The sequence below is a fragment of the Microcebus murinus genome, chromosome 1 (assembly GCF_040939455.1).
Source record: "Microcebus murinus isolate Inina chromosome 1, M.murinus_Inina_mat1.0, whole genome shotgun sequence".
Classification (NCBI taxonomy): Eukaryota; Metazoa; Chordata; class Mammalia; order Primates; family Cheirogaleidae; genus Microcebus; species Microcebus murinus.
In genome coordinates, this window is record NC_134104.1 from 9965916 (window position 1) to 9990434 (window position 24519).

General features: G+C 46.9%; 1 protein-coding gene across 2 annotated transcripts in view; it reads left to right on the forward strand.

Moving 5' to 3' along the window:
• The first annotated feature begins 3741 nt into the window (after window positions 1-3741).
• The window catches only part of RCAN1 (regulator of calcineurin 1), an 80816-nt gene continuing 60038 nt past the window's right edge, over window positions 3742-24519 (forward strand). Inside the window, exon 1 of one of the 2 annotated variants that reach the window (XM_020284703.2) lies at window positions 3742-4094. In XM_020284703.2, the coding sequence (XP_020140292.2) occupies window positions 3852-4094 (243 nt within the window). In that variant the 5' untranslated portion in view covers window positions 3742-3851. Of the gene's footprint in view, window positions 4095-4444; window positions 4614-24519 lie in introns of those variants that run through there. The other variant, XM_020284705.2, reaches the window with a different exon arrangement.

Sequence of the window (24519 nt, forward strand, 5' to 3'; positions counted from 1 at the left end):
GAACAAAAATAACCAAACGTGGCTTTCTGAGCACCTCTTCTCCTTTTATATTTGGAAATTGCAATGGCTGACATGAAGGACGTGTAAGGAGAGGAAATGAATGGGAGGTAGCAAGATATAGAAATTAAAATATGTGTCCCTACCTCATTTTTTTTAAAGAATTGCTGGGTGTGTGTGTGTGTGTGTGTGTGTGTGTGTGTGTGTGTGTGTGTGTGTGTGTGTGTTTACCTATTTTGGTTCCTCTCCCTTTTGGGTATCTAAGGATCTGGATCAAATCAGCTCCTTTAAGCCAATGAGAAGGGAAGGCTCTCTAGTAGATGTCAAAGCAGGAAACAGGACTAGCGCTTAGGTTCTGTTGCCACAGCGGGTAAGAGAGACACCGTTGTCAACAATCCCCGAGGGATGCCTGAGGAATTTGTACCTGTTTTACGGTGGCACAGCCTTTTAAAAGACTGCCCCCAAGTTTAGTTGATTTCACCCTTAGAAATGTCTGTGATCTACTCAAGGAGTATGTTTTGCTTAGTTTCTGCCTGTGGTGTTGGCAGCTCACAGATTCTCTTGCATTTTCCTCCTGGGAAGAGGCCGTTGATGGTGTTATCAGTGTCAGTGACAGCACAAGACAGAGCAGTCAGCTTTTCTTAAACTCAGAAGGCATGACGAAGGGGCAATTACAACACAATTTTATTTTCTAAGTGGCAAGAGGAATGTGGCATTGTATTACTGAATATGTCACCTGCAATACGGCAAGAGTCCTGGGCGCCCTGTTGTGGGCGGCATGATGGTAATGCCATTTATGGAGAGCTTTCTGCCATTTTGCTCTGATATTTTGAGAGTTCTCTATCTCCCAAGCACCATGCCCAGAGCTGGCCCGGCTCAGAGCGTGCACGGCTGTGCTGTAGGGGCCCAGCTCCCCTTAGGACCAGCATCTCTGCTCCTCGCTTTGAACCTCACGCATCTCTCACCTTCTGTTCTCAATCTCCTTACCTCTCTCTTTCCCCTTCTTGTCCCTTCCTCTCCTTTTCCTCTGCCTTATCTTCCCTCCTCTGTACTTTTTGCCACCACATTTCTTTGGTTCCTCCCCATGTTCCTGTTTCCTGCAGCCCCATGGGGTAGAGGCAGTGCTGGAACGAGATCCCAGTTGGGTCCTGCTTTGCCACTTGCTGCTTGTTTGCTTGTCATTCAATCTCTAGGAGCCTCAGTTCTAAGATTCTGCAGTAATAACACCTGCTGGTGAGGATGATGTGAGCTAGCTTACGAGTACACCTATTAACCATTTAAGAGCTACGCAGAAGAGACCAGTATTACTATAGGGGTCAAACAGATAAGTCAGAGGTCTGGTTGGTGAACTGAGAAATGTCACCCACTTGGCTGCCTGGGGGACACGGAGAAGGGAGAGAAGGAGCCTGCAGACATGAAGGGAATATTTGACTTGGCTTGTGTCTGAGTAATGACCAGCTCCGTTCCAAAGTCAATGACAGGTAACTTTTTGTCTTCACCGCTCCTCTCTTAACACAGTGGAGAAAAACCAGCTGTGAGGGTTTGCTCTGCCTGCATTTCGGGTTTCTGTTTTGCTAGTGCTTTCCTTTCCCTCAAACGATGTGTCCATCAGGCCCACTTTGCGTGCCATGCCGTAAGCGGCTTACAGTAAGCCGGCAATGAAAGAAAGAACTCAGAACAACACAGACCCACCCAGCAACGGGTTGGCTGGCCATTGTTTTTCCAAAACTGGTGCCTCATGCCTTTGTTACCCTTTTCAGAATGCCTGGCTGAGTTTACAGAGAGCTTGCAACTCTGCAGTGTCATCTACTTGCTGCATTTCATCCAATGTCTCTTGGCCTTTTTAAAAAATACCAACCTTATTGAGATATAATTCGCATGCCATTAAAATTCATCCTTTAAAGTAAAATTTAATGATTTCTAGTAGATTCAAAAAGTTTTGCAAGCATCATTACAATTAATTTTTGAACACTTTCTTCACCCCAAAAAGGAACCCTGTACTGTCTAGCAGTCACTCCCCACTCCTTCCTTTCACAGACTCTAGCAACCACTAGTCTACTTTCTGTCTCTATAGATTTGCCTATTCTGGACATTTCAGGTAAATGGAATAATATGTGGCCTTTTGTGACTGACTGCCTTCTTTCACTTAGCAAATTTTCAAAGTTCATCCATGTCGTGGCACGTATAAGCACTTCATCCTTTTCATGGCTGAATAATATTCCACTGGATATATATATATGTATATATATGGTTTATCCATTCATAAGCTGATGAATACTTGGGCTGTTTTAATTTTTTTGCTCTTATGAATATGATGCTATGTGTACAGATTTTTGTGTGGATGTATGTTTTCATTTTTCTTGAAGAAGAATTAGTGGGTCATGTGGTAACTTTACATTGAACTTTTTGAGGAACTGCCAAATTGTTTTCCAAAGTGGCTGCACCACTTTACATTCCCACCAGCAATGTACTATGGTTCCAATTTCTCCACATTCTCACATCACATTGTATTTTATGAGTTATCTCTGCAGAGATATTACTCCTCCTCCTGGATTTAAGCTCCTTAAAGGCACAAACTGCTCTCAGATTGTCATAATAACAACCATAGAACCTTGCACATGGAAAGTTCTCAATAAATCTCAGCTATTAGTTGGATATAATTTTTGTTATCATTAATTGCACTTCCAAACTAGAGGGTAAATCTACTTTAGGAGAAAATACAAGTCTAATTTCACAACCTCCAAAGAACCTATCACATAAACAGAGCTATCATTATTAAGTACTTACTTAATTCTAACCAGATATGATCTTGTTTTTAAGATGAGGAACCGAAATTCAGGTTATTCACCTGAATTTATTTGTCCAAGTAATTAGTAGCACAGCTGAAATTCAGACCTAAGTTTTCACTGTATCATACTGACCTTCACAAAGAAGTAATTCTATTTTGCAGGAAGAGAGAGAGAGATCTGTTCATTTGAAGTCCTCTGTTTTCCCTCTATAAATTCCCCAAAGGAAAAGACCAATGTCTTACTTCTTTTGTTATCTCCTACTGTACATAATACGTGGTGGTAATTCAAAATATTACTTCTTTATATGAATTTCGGACAATGGCATAATGACTAATAAGATAAAATATAAAAGTAAGGTATTGCCATCATGGACTAGTTCAATTCTTATTTGCGACTGTATCTCATAATATACGGTAAGCATCTAACCGTGTGCCAGTGGCCACAGAGCCACAGCCAGGACCAGATCTCGCTTAAATCCCCCAGAGTTGGCCCATGTGCCTCAAAACGTCACCTCATGGGAACCACAAAAGCTCTGCCTCTCCAGTTATAATCCCAAAGGTCCAATGGCCCACGACCCTGCCCGTCGCCCTTCAGATGGCACCAGCTGTCAGAAAAGCGGAACAGGCTTAAGAAGACTCTGCCCCTACACAACATGGCCGCTCTAAGGCTTCGGACTTCGGGCGGCAGAGGGAGGATCACGTGAAGAGAATCCTGTTTCTTTATTGGCCTTTTCTCCTGGAAGGGCGGGGTGCAATCACCCAACGAGGGCCGGCCTTAAAGGGACCACCGCTAGAAGCGCGGGTGGTGGGCCCCCGGGGCTGGGCGGGCGGGCGGCCGAGCGTGGTTTCTGCCCCGCCCTCGCGGAGCGGAGGCGGGCGAGCGCGGCGCTCGGAGGCCGGGTCGCGGGGAGCGGTGGGAGCGCCCGCCGCCGGCCGCCGCGCGATCGCGAGGAGGTTAACCGCGGAGCCGGCGGCCGCGGCGCGGGCTGGGGAGCGGGAGGCTCGGGCGCGCGGTCCCGGCGCAGCCGGCGGGGGCGCACGGGGACGCGCGGGCGCGAGCGCGGGGATGGAGGACGGCGGGGCCGGGCCCCGGCTCGGGGCGGCGGCGGAGGCGGCCGGGGCGCCGGCGCGGCCCGGGGTGACGCTGCGGCCCTTCATGCCGCTCTCGGGGGCGGCAGAGGCGGACGAGGGCGGCGGCGACTGGAGCTTCATCGACTGCGAGATGGAGGAGGTGGACCTGCAGGACCTGCCCAGCGCCACCATCGCCTGCCACCTGGACCCGCGCGTGTTCGTGGACGGCCTGTGCCGGGTGAGGGCCGGCGGGCGGGCGGGCGGCCGTCGGGCGGAGGGCGGACACTTGTTGCCCGCAGGAGGCGCGGGGCAGCGCCGGGTCGGCGGCAGGCGTGGCGGGGGGCGAGGCGGCGACGGCTGGGGACGCCGCGACCCCGGCCTCGGCCGCGCAGCCGAGCGCTGGCACGTCCCCGCGGTCCCGTGTCCCCGGCACCTCCGCGGAGCGCCCGCGACGGTGTCCGGCCCGCGTTGGGCAGGGCTCGTAACCGCTCCCAGCGACGCCCTGCCCCGTGTCCCTCGGGCGGGGGCGACGGAGCAGCGGACCCGCGGGGAGGAATTAGCACCGGAGCGGCCGGGGAGCTCGGACCATCCCCCTGGGCGGTCGCCGTCGCCCCGCTTTTACCCGCCGGAGGAGGGGTCGCCTCGTTCGTAGGGACGAGGACACAGACGGTGAGCGGCGACGTGACTCACTGTTCACAAACAGGGCGACGGTTCTGCATTCTCAATCTGCACTCCTGGAAGAAAAGCCAATGTTTGGGTGAGGATCTGTGGTTGCTCATTAGCCTGCGGTTGGCCAGTTTTGGTGGAATGGTGTTGGGGGAAGGGGACCGTCTTGTAGGCCTTTGGGGTGTTTAGTCAGGAATCTTGCTCCCTTGAAAGGTGTGGCATGCTGCCCATCGGACATGACATACACTCAGTATGTATAATTTTTTTTCGTCCCAAATCCACACAATTTAGACACTTTTGGAGGGTGAGGGGGCAGGTATGAGTAATCAATGATGGTGGTGGGGAGGAGGAATTTATTTCAGATCTGTAATTACCGTGCAGAATAAAATTTGGACAATGTAGGCGTTGCAGAATGAAACCTGTTTTTGAGAGATGCCCCATTAGGAGAGCAGCTGTCAAAAAAAAAAAAAAAGCAATGCTTTCAGTGCTTGGCTCTGGGTCTACTTAGACTGTCAAAGAACTGCAGTTGGAGGCTGCTGCCAATTGAACACCATTGTGGAACATAGCATGGTGTGCTTCAGTCTCATTTATATATAATGTATATACCCATTTACTTTCAGAAAGGAATTACAATGACTACATCTTTAGGTAAGCTTCCGGGCATGCTTTCTAGAGCAACAATTGTCAGGAACTTAGGCCTTACTGCTCTTACTCTAAAACGTTTTCTTCTCCATGTGGGCTAAATGCTAGCCAGCATTTCAGACCATTTTCCAAGGGTCCTAGTCTATCTTTCTGCTGGAGCAAGGTCAAGTCATGTAAAACTACACTTACTTGCTTGGGTATCTAGCAATTCATAGTTTTGAGTTCTTTCAGTGTTGGGGACAATCCCGAAATTGTGTTGTATGAAAATTTGCCTGTTTTGCTGGCTATTCATTTTAACAAATGTTTAGAGACTCTACTATGGGCCAGGCCTTGGTCCAGGCTCTGAAGCTACATCAGTGAATAAAATAGCATTCCTGCCTTCAGGGCTGACATTTTTGTTGGGGGGAAAAACAATAAACAAATATCAAATACATCGAAAGGTGTTGGGCTGTAGGAAGAAGTAAGACTTGGAGGGCTGTGGGAGGGACTGTGCAGATCTGGGAGGGGAGGAAGATTGCTATCTCTTACATCAGTGGCCCTGGAAGGTCTTACTGATAAGGTGATATTTGGAGCAGAGACAGTGGGCTGGCCCTGGTTCATTCATTCATTCATTCATTCTTTCTTTCTTTGCTATTGATTGAATGTTTACTATGTTCCAGGCACTATTTTAGGCCCAGAGGATAGAGTGGTGAACATAACAAGCTCCCTGCTTCTAAGGAGCTTAGGTTCTAATGGTTGAGGAGGAGATAGAAAATAGGAAAAATCAAGTGAACGAGGTCATTTCAGATCATGATAAATGTAATGGAGAGAATAACACAGGATAATAGAGAGTGACAGGGAGGGGGCTGGGTGGGAGCGGTCAGTTCCCAACAGGGACAGACACTATGGGATTCCAGAGGTCTTGTTGAAGAGCTGGTGACTTGGGGCAGGTGGAAGGGAATCAACAAGGGATGTCCAGGCCTGCAGCCTTGGGCAACAGCCAAAAGCTGGAGCTGGGAGAGGAAGTCATGTGGCAGGGACCCTATGAGAGGAGATGCCTGGGGAAGCCGTAGACTTGTAGGTACGGACTTGAGATATTAGGCCCTGGAGAAGGTGCAGGGAGAAAGACCCAGGCCTCTGGTCTCATTGGCAGAGCTCAGCTGGCAGCAGGGAGGAGGCAGGGGAGCTCAAGCCGTGGAGTCCATAGGTAGAGTCAGCCTCCCAGGGCCCAGAGAGGGATCTGGGGACTGTGTGGATGAGAGGAGTCAGCGTGGAGCCACTTTAGGTGGAGTGGCCTGGGAAGGCTTCTGCACAGCCTGGGCTGGGCCGGCAGGAGGAAGCTCCTTGGGGAGAGGTTTGTGTGGCCGGCATCCAGAGAGAAAGCAGATGCAAGAGTTCCAATGCGGGTGGACTCAGTTTATTTAAAGGGCACCAAAGAGTTGGCCAGGCAAGTGTTGACTGGGGGTGGGGGGGCGGGGGGTGTTAGGTGGGATGAGCAGTCAGGGAATATAGGAATGTTCCCAAGGAGGGCCTGGGGGCTGGAGAATGGCGTACGGAGAGAAGGTGGGTGGGCTGGAGAGGAAGCCGGGAGACCAGCTGGGCGGCAATTGCTACCGTCCAGGGGAGGTGGGGAGGCGATGGGACTAGGACAGTGGTGTTGGAGGTGGAGAAATGGACAGACTCACCTCCTCTCTGTGTGGAGGATAAGGAGCTTCAGAATGGGGGTGGGGCAGGGATTGTGCACGAGCTACCCATTCCTGGGGTCCTGTAAAATGTGCAATAGGTGAACACCCCAAAACCACCTGGGCTAAGCGAGTCCCAGTCCCCGAAGGCAAATAGCTCCGTGCGATAGGCAACACGAGAGCTAAAACCACATCAGGCCGTTGGTAAGCCTTCCAGCCAGTAGATCATTCCTCATTTAGCAAAGCCATCCCTCCGGGTAGGAGGATGTGCCTTCTGAGGTTTCAACCTAACAGCCTTAATATGAAGTCTGGTGTGTCACCTTTGGGTGATATAATGAAAATGGGAGTCTACTGTAGGTTAGTAGTATCCACCTTGACTAGACAGATCATTAACTGCAGTTCTGACAAAAGCCCCTGTGGTCTGGCCATCCCTTCTCCTCAGGCAATCTGTTGGAGGGACCCCTGGGAGAGAAAAGACCAGGTCAAACTTCTTTACTTATGTTCACATGATTCTGTAACCTTAGTCTTAAAGGAAAGAAAGAAATTTACCTGAACCACTCATTCTTTTGAGAATTGACATTGGAAGCTGTTTTGTAACTAGAACAGCTTGGTCTGATATGTAAGATTTGTGTTTGTTAGCTGGATCAGCATCAATATTGTAAAGAATTTATAATGAATATCTTAATTAAATGTTTATCTAAAAAATAAACTGTATCGTCATTAATTTAAAATAATATTAGAGAGATTCATGCTGTTTGTTATAAGTGAATGAAAACTTTTATTAAAATAATATTATTTTCTGTTTGCACAAATACTTGCTTGACATATTTCCTTACAGTACTGTTTTTGTGAGCCTTTTTTCTTTTCTTAGAAAAGCAAAGTAGTGCTTCGAACCAGTAATTACATGTGCTTTGGACTGCTGGCAATGGTTTGTTGGTTCCCTAGAATAAGAGTTTATTCAGTCATCACCAAGCTAACCAAGAATTTAGGAGTTCCCAAATAGTATTCTGTTAGTTTCCAAGCAGTAAATATAGTTGTTTATAGTATTGGAAGCTAAAACTCCTTTTTCAGTTGTCTGAAACATGAATGTATATTTGATTGATGGAGCTTTGCTCGAAGGCTAAGTCAAAATCCTAGAAAAATTTCCTCTCTTCTAGTGAATAAACTCACTTTTCTTTTTTTTTTTAAAAAAGTTCACTTAAGATTTGTGATAGATGCTTTCATGAATTTCTTTTAATAACAAAATGTTCTGATCAGCATCAAAGGAGTTTAAGCGACATCCTTCAATTCTTCATATCAGTGGAGTGCTGAGCATTGCTTCCAACCTTAGTCATACATTAGAATCTTTCAAAGTGATCTTTGAAAAATTCCCGTGCCCCTGCCACTCCAGCCCGATTCCAATCTCAGGAGCTGGGAATCGTCCGGAAACCTCCCCAGGTGATTCTAATTGTTATTTGAGACTGAGAACCACCGTCCTAGCTGGAAGGGGTTTTGCCGGACCAGGGACATCGTAATAGCCTGAAAGATAACTGAAAAATTGATAATCGGGTTCCCGTTCTAGCCAGGTAACTTACCTTGCTGTGCCGTCATTTCTTCGAGTTTGAAATGGGAGTCAGGCTCTCGGTCTGGAGGCTTCCTTCTCCTCGAGTGTTGTTTGACCTTGTAGGCTGAAAGCAGGCGTACTGGCCGTCAGCCGGACACATGAGATCAGAGCATTTTGCTTCAACCTGGGGCTGCTCGCTCCCCACCCAACGGACAGATCATGGCCTTAGCTTCCCAAACTGGTTTTTTGGTAGACAAGACATCATTCAACAGTAATTTGATGATTGAAATGTTTTCAAGACCTAAAGTGGCACAGCTGATGTATTAATACATAGTTTCCGCTCCTAAGGTTGTATATACTTGGCTGCATTTCTGCCTGTTCCCATTCTAAGTCAGTCTGTCGTAGCATATTGTGAAATGTGACATCCTAGCAGGAGAGTAACAGTTGGGTTCTATTCCACTGGAAAATCCAGGCAGTTTTAGGCCATTTTCACTTTTCACCCTAGTGTGAGGGTGAGGCATGTGGTTTTTCAGACTTAAATTATGAATCAAATTTTCCCTTAAATGATCTCTCCAGTATGGTATGGTTTAATTTATTTGGGAATGTTCAGAATGCTGTATGTTAAAAAAAAATTCTGCTTATGACATATGTTCAGAGTTTATTTGAGAAGTTATTCACTATTTCTCTAATTTTAGAATTTCTGACTTTTAAATAAATGTTTTTCACGCCCATAGGTTATTTTAACACCTCCCTCACCGCTCGCCCTGCTCCCTGACAAGTGTTTGGTTCCTTTTCAGCTCGATCTGCCACCACCATACATTGCTCAAAGCATTTTATCTTCCGCTGCAATAGCTTTAAGCGTTCCTGCCTGCAACTACAGACTTTTCAAGCCTCAGGACAATTACATAAGGGAACAAAAAAAAAAATAGGCTTTGTGCTAGAGCAGAGGCTGTTGGTTCCAGTGTTCATATTTCAGGCTATATTCTCCGTCTTTGTTTCTTTCCTTTTGAAAAAACATTTGATCTACTCTTTTTTGTGCATGTCACTGGGAGACCTGTTCACCCAGGTGTGTGAATGCGCCATTCCTGTTACAATAGTGATAATTGTGCATACATCAGTGTGCGTGGTGGATAGACCCCTCACTGTGAATTTTGTATGCAGAATCATTAGGACTCATTTTGAGGGCTGTGGGGGAGTGCCAGTCATTTGAAATACAGTTCAGTTGTGAGAGGGAATTTTTTCCTTTGTAAATACTAATCACCATCAAAACAGGGGGATGCTGACATTCAGTGAGACGGCTGATGACTGTGCTGTGTTCTCTGAGCACTGAGGGGCCATACCATCGCAATAGAAAGGAAAAATGGCTCTTCTGCCCTTCTTGGGAAAAACAGAAACATTTTCAAAATACAACATCAGGAGAATGCTCCTTAACGAAAACTTTGATATTGAGGAAAGGATTGATTGGCCTTACGTTGTGTAAATTTCAATCATTGTAGAAATCTTTTACTATATTTGATTTAGTTGGGGTAGGATGTTTTTATTTATTTCCCCCTTCAAAGATTGAATTGGGTTTCATATACCCATGTTCCCCATGGGGTCTGTACATGAAGAGGCAGTGCAGGGTGGTTAAGAGTGTGGGTCTCAAGCATACCTTTGCCACTTACGCTGTGTTATTGGGAAGCTTTTTACCTGGCCTGTGCCTTAGTTTCTCTGCCTGTGAAATGGGGCTGTTAATAGCACTTACACCTTATGATGCTCATAAAATACCTGTCAAAGTGATTGGGTCACAGTAAACATACAAGATAGGTTAGGGTAACTAACCCAACACTTAGTGCCTCGAAACAATACATGTTTATTATCTCACAGTTTCTGTGGGTCAGCAATCTGGGGGCCTCTTCGGCCTCGTGCCTCTGCCTGAAAGTTTCCCCCACGGCTGCAAGAAAGCGTCAGCTGTGGTCTCATCTGAAGGCTGGACTGAGGCAGACGTATCCGCTGCCAGGCTCACTCACGTGGCTGTGGCAGGATTGGATTTCTTGTGGTCTGTGGGACTGAGAACCTCAATGCTTTGGTGGCTGTTGGCTGGGGGCCTTCCTCAGTCCTTGTCACGTGGCCTCTCCACAGGGTGGCACACAGCGTGGCGGCTGGCTGCCCTCCGAGCAAGCAAGACGGGGTGGGATCCACAGTCTTTTTGTAACCTAGTCTTGAAGTGATAACCCATCACTTTTGCTGTGTTCTATTCGTTGGAAGCAAGTCAATAAGTGCAGATCACACTCAAGGGCAGGGCATGGCACAGGGGCGTGAATACCAGGAGGTGTGGATGCCCAAGGCCCACCTTACAGGCTGCCTACCACAGTTAGGTATTTATTAGCATATACTTTTTTCTTTTGTAAACTTTTTGGACTTCTCTGGAGCAGTTAAATGTTCAGAAATGTTCATTAAGATTTTTTTCCTAATCTGATTTTTTTTTTTTCACTTTAGCTTCGACTCCATAAAAGAATCCAGTTTTTGCCTCCACATGTTAACATAAAACAGCCCATTGATAGGATTATGGCCAGGTTATGAAGTTTTCGAAGTGTCAGAAGCTGTTTACCCACTGCATTTCTGAAGGAAGAGCTTGGGAAACTAAGCCTTTTGTGTAACATCTTAGAAAGGCCCAGTACTTTTCCTTTCATTGCTATTTTCAGCAGGTGCGGTCTGAAATTCCCACGTGCAATCATAATTAACACCATCGAGAGAAGTACTTGAGGTTGGCCTGGATTCAAAATCAAAAGACAAAAAATGTTATTTAATTCAGAAAGCTAATTTTGGATTTTTTCCCCCCTCGGCGTAACAATAGCTCGTCTCGCTTTACCACTGTGTTAATCTGCTCAGGCTGCGATAACAAAATACCAGAGACTAGGTGGCTGAAGCAAGGGAAATTTATCTCCTCGCAGTCCTGGAGTCTGGGGTCAGGGTGGCAGCGGGGTCAGGTCCTGGTGACGCTGCCTTCGCCGCTTGCAGGCTGCTGGCCACGCCCCTCGCCTTTCTCCTTAGTGTGGAGACAGCTTTCAGGTCTCTCTTCTTGCAAGGACGCTAATCCCGTTGGGTTAGGGCCCCACCCTTATAGCCTCGTTTAACCTGATTACTTCCTGAGAGGCCCCATCTTCAAATAAAGCCACAGTGTGTAGGAGGGTGGTTCAGGCTTCAGCGTTTGAATTTGGGGTGGACACAAGCATTCAGTCTATAATAATCACCTTCATATTTTTTTGTGAATCTTTGTGCTTTATTTTAAAAATAATAAAATAGCTTCTATTCATTAACATGAAGTGCCTTATTTTGTATCGTAAGTACCCTATTTGTGTAATGCATATCATTTTACCCTTACCAGAATCTATGAAATAGGAATCTGAAGCCAAATAACCCATCCCAGGCCACACAGCTAGTAAGTGTTGGTCCCAAGATTCAAAACCAGTTTCAGCTAGCTCCAAAGCCTGTGCTACCTGTCATTGTACAGTGCGGCATTAATGCACATGAATTTTTCACATACCTTTCATATCTCATTTAAATCCTAGGACAGCTCTTTGGAGAAAGTATTTTTATCCACAGGAAACCGAGGTTCACCCAAGTTACAACTCTTCATTATTCTTCCAGTCGTGTATTCATATCCAATGAATATCTGGTATCATAGACACAGTGGCAGCCCAGATGTGCTGGTGGAAGGCAGTGGCTGGACACTGGAGCCAAGTAGATCTGGCTTTGAATCCTGGCTCCATCACTTCACTCATTCATTCACTTCATTCATTCATCTATTCAACAAATATTTATTGGGTGCCAGCTGTGCTCTGAGCACTGTGCTATTTGCAAGACCAGCTGAGGACCCCAGATTGGCAGTTGGCCTCCCCAGTGTGAGGAGGGCACAGCCCCAGACCATCCTTGGCAAATGACAGACACCATCTCTACCTTTATGGAAATTCACAGTCTAGCAGGGAAGACCCAAAATTAACTTTTTTGGTATCGTTTAATATCAATGTAAATATAACTAAAAGGCTTAGTTGAGCGATAATTAGCTGTATGTCCTTGGGCAAATTATCCAACCTTTCCAGACCTCAGTTACTTCATCTGTGAGTTGGGCAGGTTGAGTCAGGTAGTTTCTGTGAGGTCATTTTTGGCCTTGTTCTCTTCTGTCAGTGGGACACCGCCCGTTTGCCCCTTGTTTCGCACGCCCCCACTGGTTAAATCGGACTTTTCCAAGTAGGAATTTGCCCAAAAAGCATTTATCCACTGTGATTCCCTCCCACCCAGCTTCTCTGCCATCCCACCCGTGTCCTGCATTGGTGAGTGGGAGGCTTGTGGCCGGAGGAGGTAAGTTTCAGCCATTCAAACCCTGTACCTTTAATTGATCTCAGCAGTTCACATAGGACTGATCTGAGATGCCCCCGTGTGTCAGAGATGGTTCAAATGACCCCAGCGCCTGGGGTCCTTCCCACCAGCCCTCTGGTTTCTACATGACTCATTCAATCATGTGTCAAATAATTTCCTCCCCTGTCCCATCCTCGTCCAAACAAGGAGGACGTCTAGAGTGGAAGCCAGTAGATCGGAGGTGGGTGGTAACAGTACACGGGGAAGGCAATCCCCAGGCTGCTGTTAGGGGGCTGCCCAAGAGCTGCTCCGGTTTGAGGACGGGACAGAGACAGAACTGTGTGCTGAGCCCTAGACTGATGCTGTTCACAGACCAGCAGTCGCCACCAGGGGGAAGTAACTTCATGTATGATTTGCTATGGAGCCTGCTTTATTTCAGGCATCAAAGACTGAACGTGCACTTAGAGAAGGGAGAAGTCGCGCCTTGTGCTGCAAAGAAGTTATTATAAAGACAAGTTTGTAATTGAAACTTTAAAGGAAAGCGACACCCTCACACATACACAGCAGAAAACCATGCAAGTGAGGAAGCCACTTTCCAAGTGGGCCTTTTCCCTGCTATGGGGTGACGCTGCCCTTCTTGGTTAGAATCTTACAAAGTAGGGGAGCCGTGTTCACCTACGGGGGAGAGTTTTTAAAGCAAAGACCCTCTGCTCCAACTCTGCCTCGGTACAAGTTTGTAAAATTTTCTGCCTCATACTCAGATTTCTTGCGACTTATTTGGAATATGACTCAAATTATCAGCGTAAAGAAATACAAAGAGAACTCACTCATTATGAGCAGGCTTCAGATATTAGGTTACTAAGCAGATTGCTTTGAAAAGGAAAAGCTTGTGCTGGCAGATAGGTCACCAGCCCTGTGTGGTGGGAATTGTTCTCTCTCCTGGGAGCACCTGCCCTCAGATGATTCCAGAATAACTCCAGAATTCCAGAAAGACTCAAGTCATGAAGTGACAAGCGTACTGGGCTGGAGCCAAGATTCTGAAAAATTTGTACAGATTTCAGCTTCCCTCCCTCGAGCTTCCTAACCTGTGGGTCTCAGATTGTCCGGGTCAGCAGTCTGTGAAACTCCTTTGCAGCCCCTGAAAACAGCACTCATCAAAAAAAAAAACAAAACAAAAAACCTTTGCTGGGTTACAGTTCATGAATAGCCTGGAATACTTGCAGATGTTTGGAAAGTGTTCGTACTCTTTCTAAAATAGCTAGATCCAGGATGTAGCTTTCAAAGTAGATCCAGGGCGAGGTGGGGTGGGGATGGAGAGCTTGGATGGTGGGAGTGGCTTCCTGTGTTCGGTGGCAGCACGGAGCATTATGTGCTGCATCAGTGGCTTGGACCGAAGCTGACCCAGCTGCCGCCTGGACAGCTGTGCCTGAGATTCTGAGCAGCTTCATCCTTGCATCTGTAAAGAGAGATCTAGATGGTGCCTTTGCCTTACTAGGATGCTGCGAGAATTATATATAGCATGGTCATGTTTGTGATGGTATCAGAAGACAGGAGATACTCAGAAGATATTATTTAGTCTTTATCAGGGATCTCAATGTCTGAGTATATTGTTAGAGGTTTTATATTGGGTCACCATTTAATTTTTGCTTGTTTGTTCATGGCCTTCCTGTTCATTTATTTTCTTTTTCTCCTTTAAATTTTGTTTACTGGCTAGCACCAGGGATTGCCCTGGCAGGATTACCTACCTGCAGGTTTCCTTGCTGCTGGGTATTAATCTTCCCAATTTTCATGGCTCAGCTGAGAGCACAGACATGTGTAAAGGTGTGTACACCTACGATTGTGATCATGCTTATCTTTGAGTGCTGACTGTGTGCCCACCTTTCTCTATGGACAAGTACCTACCTTAGTTTAGAGATGCACCTGTCCATACAGTAACAGTGGTTAGGAGGGTGGGCCCCAAAGCCCAGTCAGCCTGGATTCAAATCCCAGCTCTGCCAGAAACCAGCTCTGTAATCTTGGGCAAGTAACTTAACTTCTCTGTACTTAGATCTCCTAGCTGGTAAAGTGGGATAATAAAAGAACCTATCTCATGGGATTGTTGGGAGGACAAAAGGACATAATACAAATAAAGGGCTTAGAATAATACCAGGCTCCCAGTAAATGTTTAATATGGGTTAGTGATTTTATTAAAATGCAAAATTACAGTGTCTGTGTTTCTAACTGCTGTTTATCCTGTGCCTAGAACAATGCATGCCATGCAGTAGTCACTTAATAAATATTTGTGGAGCAGTAAAAGTAAAACGCTACCACAAACATGAAAATATTGCCCTTTTAAGTCCATTCAATGGTAGGCCTTATTTTACCAGGAGTAACTTAGGCACTTTCAGAAATTGGATGCGTTGTTTTAGACCAGTAGGGTTTGTGGCTTTAAAATTATTGCAGTGGCATGTGCATGTGTATGTGAAGTGAGCAGACTTAGATGTTTAGAATATTCAGAATCCAATAGGAAGGCACATACTGTGCCAACAGACCAGCGTGGCTTATTGTCACTTATAAATGCTTAGAAAAAGCTATGATTTCACGATAGTATATTGGGACTATTCAAATAGTATGTTGGGACTATTTATTAAAAGGATGTTTTAACATGAAATGAGCTTTGCTATATAAAGTCAAAAACAACTTAAGAACCTAAAATACCTTTTAGAAAATAAATCTCAAAAAACATAATGAATATGAAAATCCCATGCATTGTAAAGCAAAAATTATTTTGATGACTGGAAATCTTAGGTTTCTTTCTTATCACAATTAAAGAAAAATCTTATAATTAAAAAGTAAATGCTAACACTTGGTAGTGAGGTTCCCCCCACCTCTCCTTTCTGCTTTCTTCCTTTCCTCCCTTCCTCTCTCCTGCACTTCCCTCCCTTCCCTTTCCCCTCCTCTCTCATTGGTCTTAGAATACCTTTTAGGGGACAAAAAGATCTTTTCAGAAACACATTGTCATCTGCTAAATCTGTCATCTGCTAAATCTACTACACCAGCCAGCCCTAGCACCCTGCTAGAAGGTGGCTGCTCATTCATTCTTTGCCATAATCTCACCTTAAAAGGATAAAATCAACTTGTGACCATTCTTATCTCTGAATGCTGCCTTGTTTCCACAGACCGTGATAGGGAAGATGACCTTTCTTAACGAAATGCATGCTGCCTGCTTAGTGCACAGCACCCTGCCGTGCTTTTAATTAAATGAACCAATCTTTAAAAAGTGGATTCTTAGCCCTGCAGTGGCATGCCACCCGCAGTCTGTCCCAAGTGACAGTACTGTGAGCTGACTGTCACGGGGGGGTATGGGGGGGATGGAGGAGATGAAGATTGGAATGAGGGGCTTTAGCATAGTGTCATCTGGACTCAGAATTCTTGGGGCAAGTTCTCTGTGCTTTAGGTTCAGGACAACTCATCCTTTATCTTTACCCTTCTAGCCAGAGAACACAGCCACTGCAAGCTGACTTTAGCAAAAAGTTGGTCATCACTCGTGTTAGGTCTACACTGAGCTGGCTGTGAGACAATGTAATGGCATTAGGGAGAAATGGCTGAAGAACACGACTCATAATTAGTGCCATTTGCTGAGCCCCAACTATAGATTTTTACATGTGTTTAGATTGCTCTATGATTTGAAGAATAATGAATTATAAAAGTAATAGTCATAAAAATAAAAATAAAAGCATTTACTAAAAGTCACTCGTCTTCTCTCAACCTTTTCCTTAGAGATAGCCCTGTTTAGTTTTACGTGTTCCCTTTCACACACATGTATAGACGTACGTGAAATATATAAAGAGAGATGAATCCATTTAAATATGTACCATGTATGTAGGTTCACGATATTCTGTACTATTATACTAAATATTATTATTTTGCTACTTGCCTTTTAAAAATGTTGTGGCTATCTTTCTCATAGACCCAATGCATTTCATTTTTTACTACCTGCTGTTTCATTATTAGAACATAACACGATTAAACCAGCCATTTCCATTGATCGTCATTTAGATTGTTTCCTGTTTTTTCCCCATTATAAATAATGTTGCAAGCAGCATTCTTTTATATATATATTTTTTTACTTATGTAAATATATTTGTAAGATACATTTCTAGAAGTGTAATCTCTGAGTCAGAAAGTGTGGTTATTTTACATTTTGATAGGAACTGTCTGTTTGCTCTCTAAAATGTTTATAGTAATTTATATCACTGCCAGCATTGCATAAGAGTTCCTCTCTCCCCACATTCTTGCCAATACTGGAGGTTATAAATCATTTTGGATCATTGCCAGGATCTTTGATGGATGGAAAACTAGTATCTCTTAATTTGCTTTTCTTAGTTAGGAACAAGGTTGACCCTCTTAATATACATGCCTATTAGTCATTTGTTGCTTTTCTCCCCCCACTGTAAACTGATTATTTATATCTTTTGCTACTTTTCTTGTGAGTTTTTGGTCTGTACTTAGGAATTCCTAAGAGTTTTTTATTTGTTTATTAAGGAAATTGGTACCTTGTCACATATATTACAGATATTTTCTCTAGTTTGCCATTTGATCTTATGATGTTTTTACTCCACAGAAACTTTTTATTCTTTTTATTTGGGGTTCAAATGCGGGAGCTTTGCTCTCCTGTCTTCCGTGTTTATTTCTTACCTAGGCTAAGATATACAGGAGTATGCTTTTTCCTAGTGCTTATACCTTTTTGCTTTTGATATTTACCTGTAATTCACAGGATATTTTGGCATAAGGCGTGAGTGAGGTTTCTGGTGTCTTGTTTGCATGTTACCTGTGAGTGGTTCCAATGTTGTTTCCAAGCAGTCCTTCTTTCTTTGCAGATTTGAAATACCACCTAAATGGTCAAATATACTTGTATCAAGACTCTTCTGTTGATCCTTTAGTGCATTTCTGAACCAGTTTCATGCATTTTCATGACTGCAGCCTTATGTTTTAGCCTCTTTAACAATTAATAAGGCTAATTCTCCCCCATTCTTCTTCTTTTTCGGTATTTATTTTCCTGGACAGTGTCATTTGTTTATTCTTCATTGGGAATGTTGGAATCATTCTGTCACCTTTAAACTATCCTCTGTTTCCCTACAAGAAAGAAAACAAAAATGAAACAACCAAACCGTATCTCAAACTGGTATTTTGAGATTGCTTTGGGTTTATAGAACTACTTAGGGAGAATCGACATCTTTACATCTTAGGTTCCTATAGAGTTGTTCTACTTATGTAAGCTCTCTTCCATGCCAGCTCGGTATGGGCTTGAATTTTCTTTGTTTAGATCCTATTTCTTTTTTCTTATTTATGTTTTAGATTTCTTAATATAAATATTTGTATGTAAACTGAAATATATTACAATATGATATTTTTCCCCATTACACTTAATTTTACTTGTATATAGAGGAAATTATTGTTTTATGTATTAACTTTGTAACCAACCACTCATCCTAAAGCTTCTTACTATTTCTAATAGTTGATTCTTTTGCATTTTCCAGGTATACAATCATATCCCTTGCAAATAACAATGATTCTGCCAACTTCTTTGTAATATTTGTATGTGTTTTATTCTCTTTTCCAAGTGGCACTTAAACGTTAAATTATAGAGGCAGCAGATGATCATCCTTGTTTTATGGAAACGTGCTAGTGTTTGACCATTGACCAGAACCTCACTGTGGCAATATGGTGTTTTAACTCACCTTCAGGAATTTTTTTTTTAAGACAGGGCCTTACTTTGTTGCCTGAGCTAGAGTGCAGTGGTGCCGTCATAGCTCTCTACAACCTCTAACTCCTGGGCTTAAGCGATCCTCTTGCCTCATCCTCCTTAGTAGCTGGGGCTACATGCACACTCCACCACATCGAGCTAATTTTTTAATTTTTTGTAGAAATGGGGTGTCACTATGTTGCTCTGGCTGGTCTCAAACTCCTGGCCTCAAGCAATCCTCTCACTTCAGCCTCCTAAATTGCTGGGATTACAGGTGTGAGCCACTGTGCCTGGCCCACCTTCCGGTACCTTCCGTGAACCACGTCTTCATCTGCACAGCCTCGATGCCGCCCAGTGGGACTCTCTAGGTTTCTGGAAACGTCTGCGTCTGTGCTGTTGAGCACAGCAACCGCCAGCCACAAGCGCCACTGAGCGTTTCAAATGTGGCAGTTGTGACCGAGGAACCGACTTTTCATATTTATTCATTTTAATTAATTTTAATTTAAGTCACACGTGACTTAAAACGTAGCTAAGCTACTGAGGGACTGGCTTTTTAATTTTAAGTGTAACTAATTTCCGTTGAAATAGCCATGTGTATTTCTCAGTGTTTGCTCTCCAAAAAAAAAAAAAGAAATAGCCACGTGTGGCGGGGTGGCACGGGTCCCTCATGCCTATCATGGAGGGACAGGGTATCAGTGCCAGAAAGGCCCTGGGGCCACTCAGGGTGCCCAGAGAGGGCGAGAGGGGGCCCTCATCACACGGCAAGTTCATGGCTAAGCTGAACGAGGAGCCCAGCCTTCCTGTGCTCAGCCCTGAGCTGTTCTCACACCGCCCGACCCCACCCTGCCCCCGTGTCCCTCTGCCACCGTCAGCACCACAGTGACCGCCGTCCCTGCGTGCGCAGACCCGGGACCCGCACGGTGTGCTCGCCTGAGCCTCGCTGACCCTCGCTGTGGCAGGTTGCCCAAGTGGCCCTGCGGCGACTGGGTTTGCAGCCGAGTGACCTCCCTCGAGGTCCGTGCCGAGGTCCTCTGGAGATACAGGCCAAGTCCCCCGGTGCTTAGCAGGGGCGAGAGCACCGTGGCGCTGCGTGTGTGCTCCGGCATCACCAGGAAATGCCACTGCCGGGCCGTTTTGGTCTGAGTGTTCTTTCTAGCCCTTTTCACAAAAGATTTCCCACATCTGTGCTCCTAGCACGGCGGCGGCAGGCGCTGGCTGCTGGCCCCGTGACCACGCCAAGCCTCTCAAGCCCTCCGCACGGGCCGCCGCGGGGAAGCGGGTGTCTCAGTGAAGGGGAAGCCACAGCCCTGCTGACGAGCCACTTGGAGTTCTTCCCGCTGCAGCCAGCCCTTTCTCTCCTTCCCAGAGGGGTGTCCCCCGTGTTGTCGCTGGGACCCCATGGCTCTCCTCAGCTTCCCTTTCCCGTCAGGAAGCAGGACTGAACCACCCTGTGAGGAAACCTTGGCTCTGGGGGGCGGGCGGGAAGGCCAGGCGCATCCTGAAGGTCATCGTCCTGAAGGTCACTGTCGGAGCTCGGGGGCCACGAGTCCCGGACGCCCGGGCGTCACCCCAGCACCGCTGCTCCCTGGCCACATGACTTTGGGCACCTCCGCTTGCCCACTTGTAAGACTGGGGGGTCACAACAGCCACCTCACAGGACTCTGGTGACAATGACATGAGTCCATAGCTGGACCAAAGGGCCCAGAGAGGGTCTGATGCACCCATGCACCCTCCATAGATGTCAACTCTTAGGCGCCTGCTCTCCTGCTTCAAAGGCAGGTGACCTCCGGGCTGGGTCCCCTCGGCCTAGGCGTGCTTGGGGAGCATCGCCTGTGTGTGTGCAGATGGCTGGACCACATGCCTGTCCCAGCTCTGCAGAGCAGTGGCCAGGTTTTGTGACACAACAGGGTCCCCAGGTCCTCGGGGCAGCCTGCCCAGCCCTGGTGGCCTCTCTGGAGCCGTCCAGACAGCGTGTGGCAGGCGTTGGGAGCAGTGTCCCTCCCCTGGCTGGTGAAGGCAGCGAGTGTGTTTGAGTCTGCTTGCCAGTGAAGATGCCGGCCCCTCAGGTGGGACACAGGCCCTGCTCCTGGGTACCTGAGCAAACCCCACGGTGTCCCTTTCTCCCCACGGGCTCCCGCGCTGGCTTATATAACAGCAGCCACCTACAGAGCCCAGGCGCCAGGATTCATTCCCCAGACACTGGAATTTGTGATGAATAGATGGGTTGTGTACACTCCTATCAGAGAGTCAGTAATTTGCCAAAAGGTCAAACTCAGCTTGATCAGAACACAAAATTACTAGGATTCTATTCTCTCTGCAGGTGTTGCTCCATTTTTTCCCCCATGGTCAGGGAAGAGCCTTGAAGAACTTCCTTTCCTTAGAGCTTAAAAGCTAGGCAATTTTTTCCTCCCTCTCCGATGAATCTCTTTTCCTGCCTCCCAGCGCACCCCCAGAAGGGAAAAGGCTGTGATGAATTCTCCAACCATTTATTCCACACCTGCTATGTGCCAGTCACTAGAGCACCTGGTTTCCAGGTGTGTGCTTAAGCAAACGCTTCTGCAGTGTTTGTTCTGCACTGGTGCCAGGCATTGTTTGTTGTAAGCACTTAGAAACATGAATGCATTTCATCCTCCCACAAGCCCTGCGAAGGAGGTGCCTTTTTTGTACCCATTTAATGGATGGAGTAACTGAGGCATCTGGAGACGAAGTAACTGCTCAGGGCTGCACAGCTAAGTGGAGGAAGGGGGCAGGATTTGGCCCAGGCTGTCTTGTTCCAGAGTCCGAGTTGTTGACCACTGCCCTCCGCCGCCCCTCCAGCCTGGTCCCCGTGGGGCATGCACTTGTTATTAATTCCGTTTCCCAGCAAGGACACAGAGGCCTGGAGAGGCCAGTGTGCAGGCCAGTGCCTGCCTGGGATTCAAGTGCAGCACCTGCAGGTCTCCCTGCAAACACTTCTTCCCCGAGCACCTGGCTGCCTGTTGGTCATTGCCATCTCCGAGCACCCGGGACTGTGCCTCACCCTGTGTCCCTCATATTACGCCCCTCAATCGCAGTGAACTGACTTTAGGGGACTCAGCACTCCCCTAAAGGGACACCTCTCCACCCCTCTTCCGTGAAGTCTTCTCATTTCAGCTGTGTCTCCTACTACAGATTGCTCGTTTACTAGTTCTGTTTCCTCTTGTGGGTTGACTATTCATATCCTTTGCCTGTTCTGCTGTCAGACTGTTTATTTTACATAGGTTCATTTTCCAACTCAAGGGTCAGGACTGAAATTCCTCTAATATCGATCAACATGTAACATTTTGTCTGTCCCTTTCTGTTTTGCGACAACTCTGAAAACAATTTCTTGCCTATAATGCTGAATGCAATTTTACCCCCCCCCCCACCCCATCCAGCCCCAGAATTAAAAAATAAGTGTGAACTAGCAATTTTTTCTTACACATATTATCGAATTCTAGGTCTGTCTAGAGCAGCGGGCACTTGGGCATAGACCACTGCTCTAGACTAGCCGTTCCCAATCTTTTCGACACCAGGGACCATTTTCATGGAAGACAATTTTTCCACAGACCAGGGAGGAGGGGGATGGTTTCGAGATAATTCAAACACATTATATTTATCATGCACTTTATTTCTATTATTTTACGTTGTAATATATAATGAAATAATTATACAACTCCCCATGGGTTGGGGACCCCTGCTCTAGACTGAACTCCCGTTCCTTGAGGGCAGGGACTGCATCTGGTTCACTTTTCTAGACGTTTTCCATTTGTTTATTTTCTGTGCACATCCTTTTTCTGTGCAACAGTTGGCTCGGAGCCAGAGCCTCAGCCCCGCCTCATGGCGCAGTGGGGCCCAGCTCCCCGGCCTGGGGCTGGCTCTGGCTTTGCAGGGCAGGCCCAGGTGTCTGGCTCAGGCTGCCTGTCCCCTCCTGCGCTGGGACGTGCCAAGTGGGCTCACGAATAAGAGTTCTTTGAATTCTTAGTGAACGCACAGGTGGCAGGTCTGCCAGCCTCGCTTGGCATCCCTTCCTAACTTCCCCGGGAGGCAGGCTGGGTTTATGGTGGCACCTCCACCCACCTCATATAGCTCAATCTTGCCCGTGAAGATTCGATTCTTCGATAATTTGTGACAGTGTATTGAGAGGCTCAGTCAAGGATGAGCCTCGCACACAATGAGGATAACCGTGCCTATTCCGGCAGTTATAGGCACTCTGTACTGTAGTGGTTGGGTGAGGGCACATGAACTTGCCGTTATGTGAGCATTTTTGACCCCAAAATGTGGGTACTTCACTATTGTGCCTCCCTCTGCAATCAGGTTTTTCATGTGAGACCATCTCATCATGAGCTGCTTCCTAACTACAGCAAGACTGAGAGCATCGCAAGGCATACCAGCCCGTGGAGGCTAGGGGTCACATTTTATTATAATCTAGGTGAGGGGGGATTCAGCTGATTCCATGCAGCCCGGGCATGTAGCCACTGTGCTCGGGGTGTCTCTGCACGGAAGCCCTGTCAGGTGCTCAGGTCCCCGTCCTCTGTCCGTCTATTCCCACTCGCACTTAGAGAACCAGCACTGTGTCCTTTCCCACACCCTCCTGGGGTTCCAGTTAAGTCAAGCCAAGGACATTTTCCTGCAGTTGTAGATAATTTGATGTCTCCAAATTAATCACTAGAGAACACAGACATTATATAGCAAAGTCTGGTCAGGGACGAGACAGGCTCAGCTAAGAAGTGTTTTTTCTTGTAATCGGGAAACACAAGAAACAGATGATTGGTTCTATTCACTTTTGAAGGGGACATAAGTCAATGTGGGTTTGCTGGAAAATGATTCTCCTCTTGTAGACGTGGAGTCCTGGTGGTGACTGATGGCAGGGATCTGGGCGGCTTCAGGAAAGGGGCTGGGTGAGAAAGGAGCCCAGGGAATCTGTGTGTGTGTGTGTGTGTGTGTGTGTGTGTGTGTGTGTGTACAATCGTCCCATCACTTTCCGTCCCATCCTAGTGCTGGGAAAATGGGACTTTCCTCCCCCTGCCCGAACCATAATCACCTTCTGACCGGTGTTGATATTCAGAACAGCAGCAGCCGGCACTGATCCCTGGGTTTTATGAATTCTTTTTTTAGCCCCGTCAATCAGAGGACGGTGCCAGGAGGGCATGGGCACACGGCTGGGTTCCACCTCAGGGACTAACAGAGCCAGGCAACTGGTGGGGTGTGCCCGACCCCTGCAGGGTCCCTGCAGGACCCGTGCCCACGCGGGCGGAGGGCGGTCCTCACGCCCGGGTGCGCTGCAGGGCTGGGAGCTGCCCCTCTCCAAGTAGGTCTTCCCTCCAGAATGAAGTTCCGGCAATTTGCACAGTTTTCTGGAGTTTTCTGGCTCCTCGCCATCTTTCATTCTAAACCCAAATGGAAGGAAGTCTGATCAAGACAGATATAAAATTCTAGCAGGGTGCCAGGAGGGGGCGCACTTCTTTATTACATTTGATGGCCCTTCCCCTCCCCCAGCTTTATTAAGGCGCAAGCGACAGACTGAACTGTACCTGTTTAAGCTGTGCCATGTGATCTGCTGTACGTGCACATCCTGAAATGCGCGCCACAGTCAGGTTGCCTAACGCTCCCTGGTGGCACTTTTTAGAGCTGAATCCCAGTCGTGTCGCACTTGGCTGTGTAACCACTCACCCCGCAATTGGGGCAGGGAAGGGAGGACGGGTCCAACAAGGTGATGTCTAAGTTCCGAGGACCCAGGTAAAATAATGGACATTTGGGTATTAACACAACAACCGAAGGAGCCACCGCGGGATGATCTTGGAGCCTTTCGTCTAGATAAATTGATTCATTGAATTGGCATTCAGTGGCAGTTTAAAAGACTTAAACTCTCTTTAGTCTTAAAATAGTTGTACGTAAAGCTCAGCTTTAATTTCCCTCCACTTTATCCTGATCCTCCGGGGTTTCCCAGGTCCAGCCGAGCGGGCTGTGTCCCTGCGGTAGCTGGCCGTCCCCTCGCCGGCCCCCTGTGATGTTCTCTGATCGCACTGTAGTCCCATGTCCGGCCCCTTCCCTCCTCCTGGAATGGTTTTCACCCAGAAGGCCATGGCTC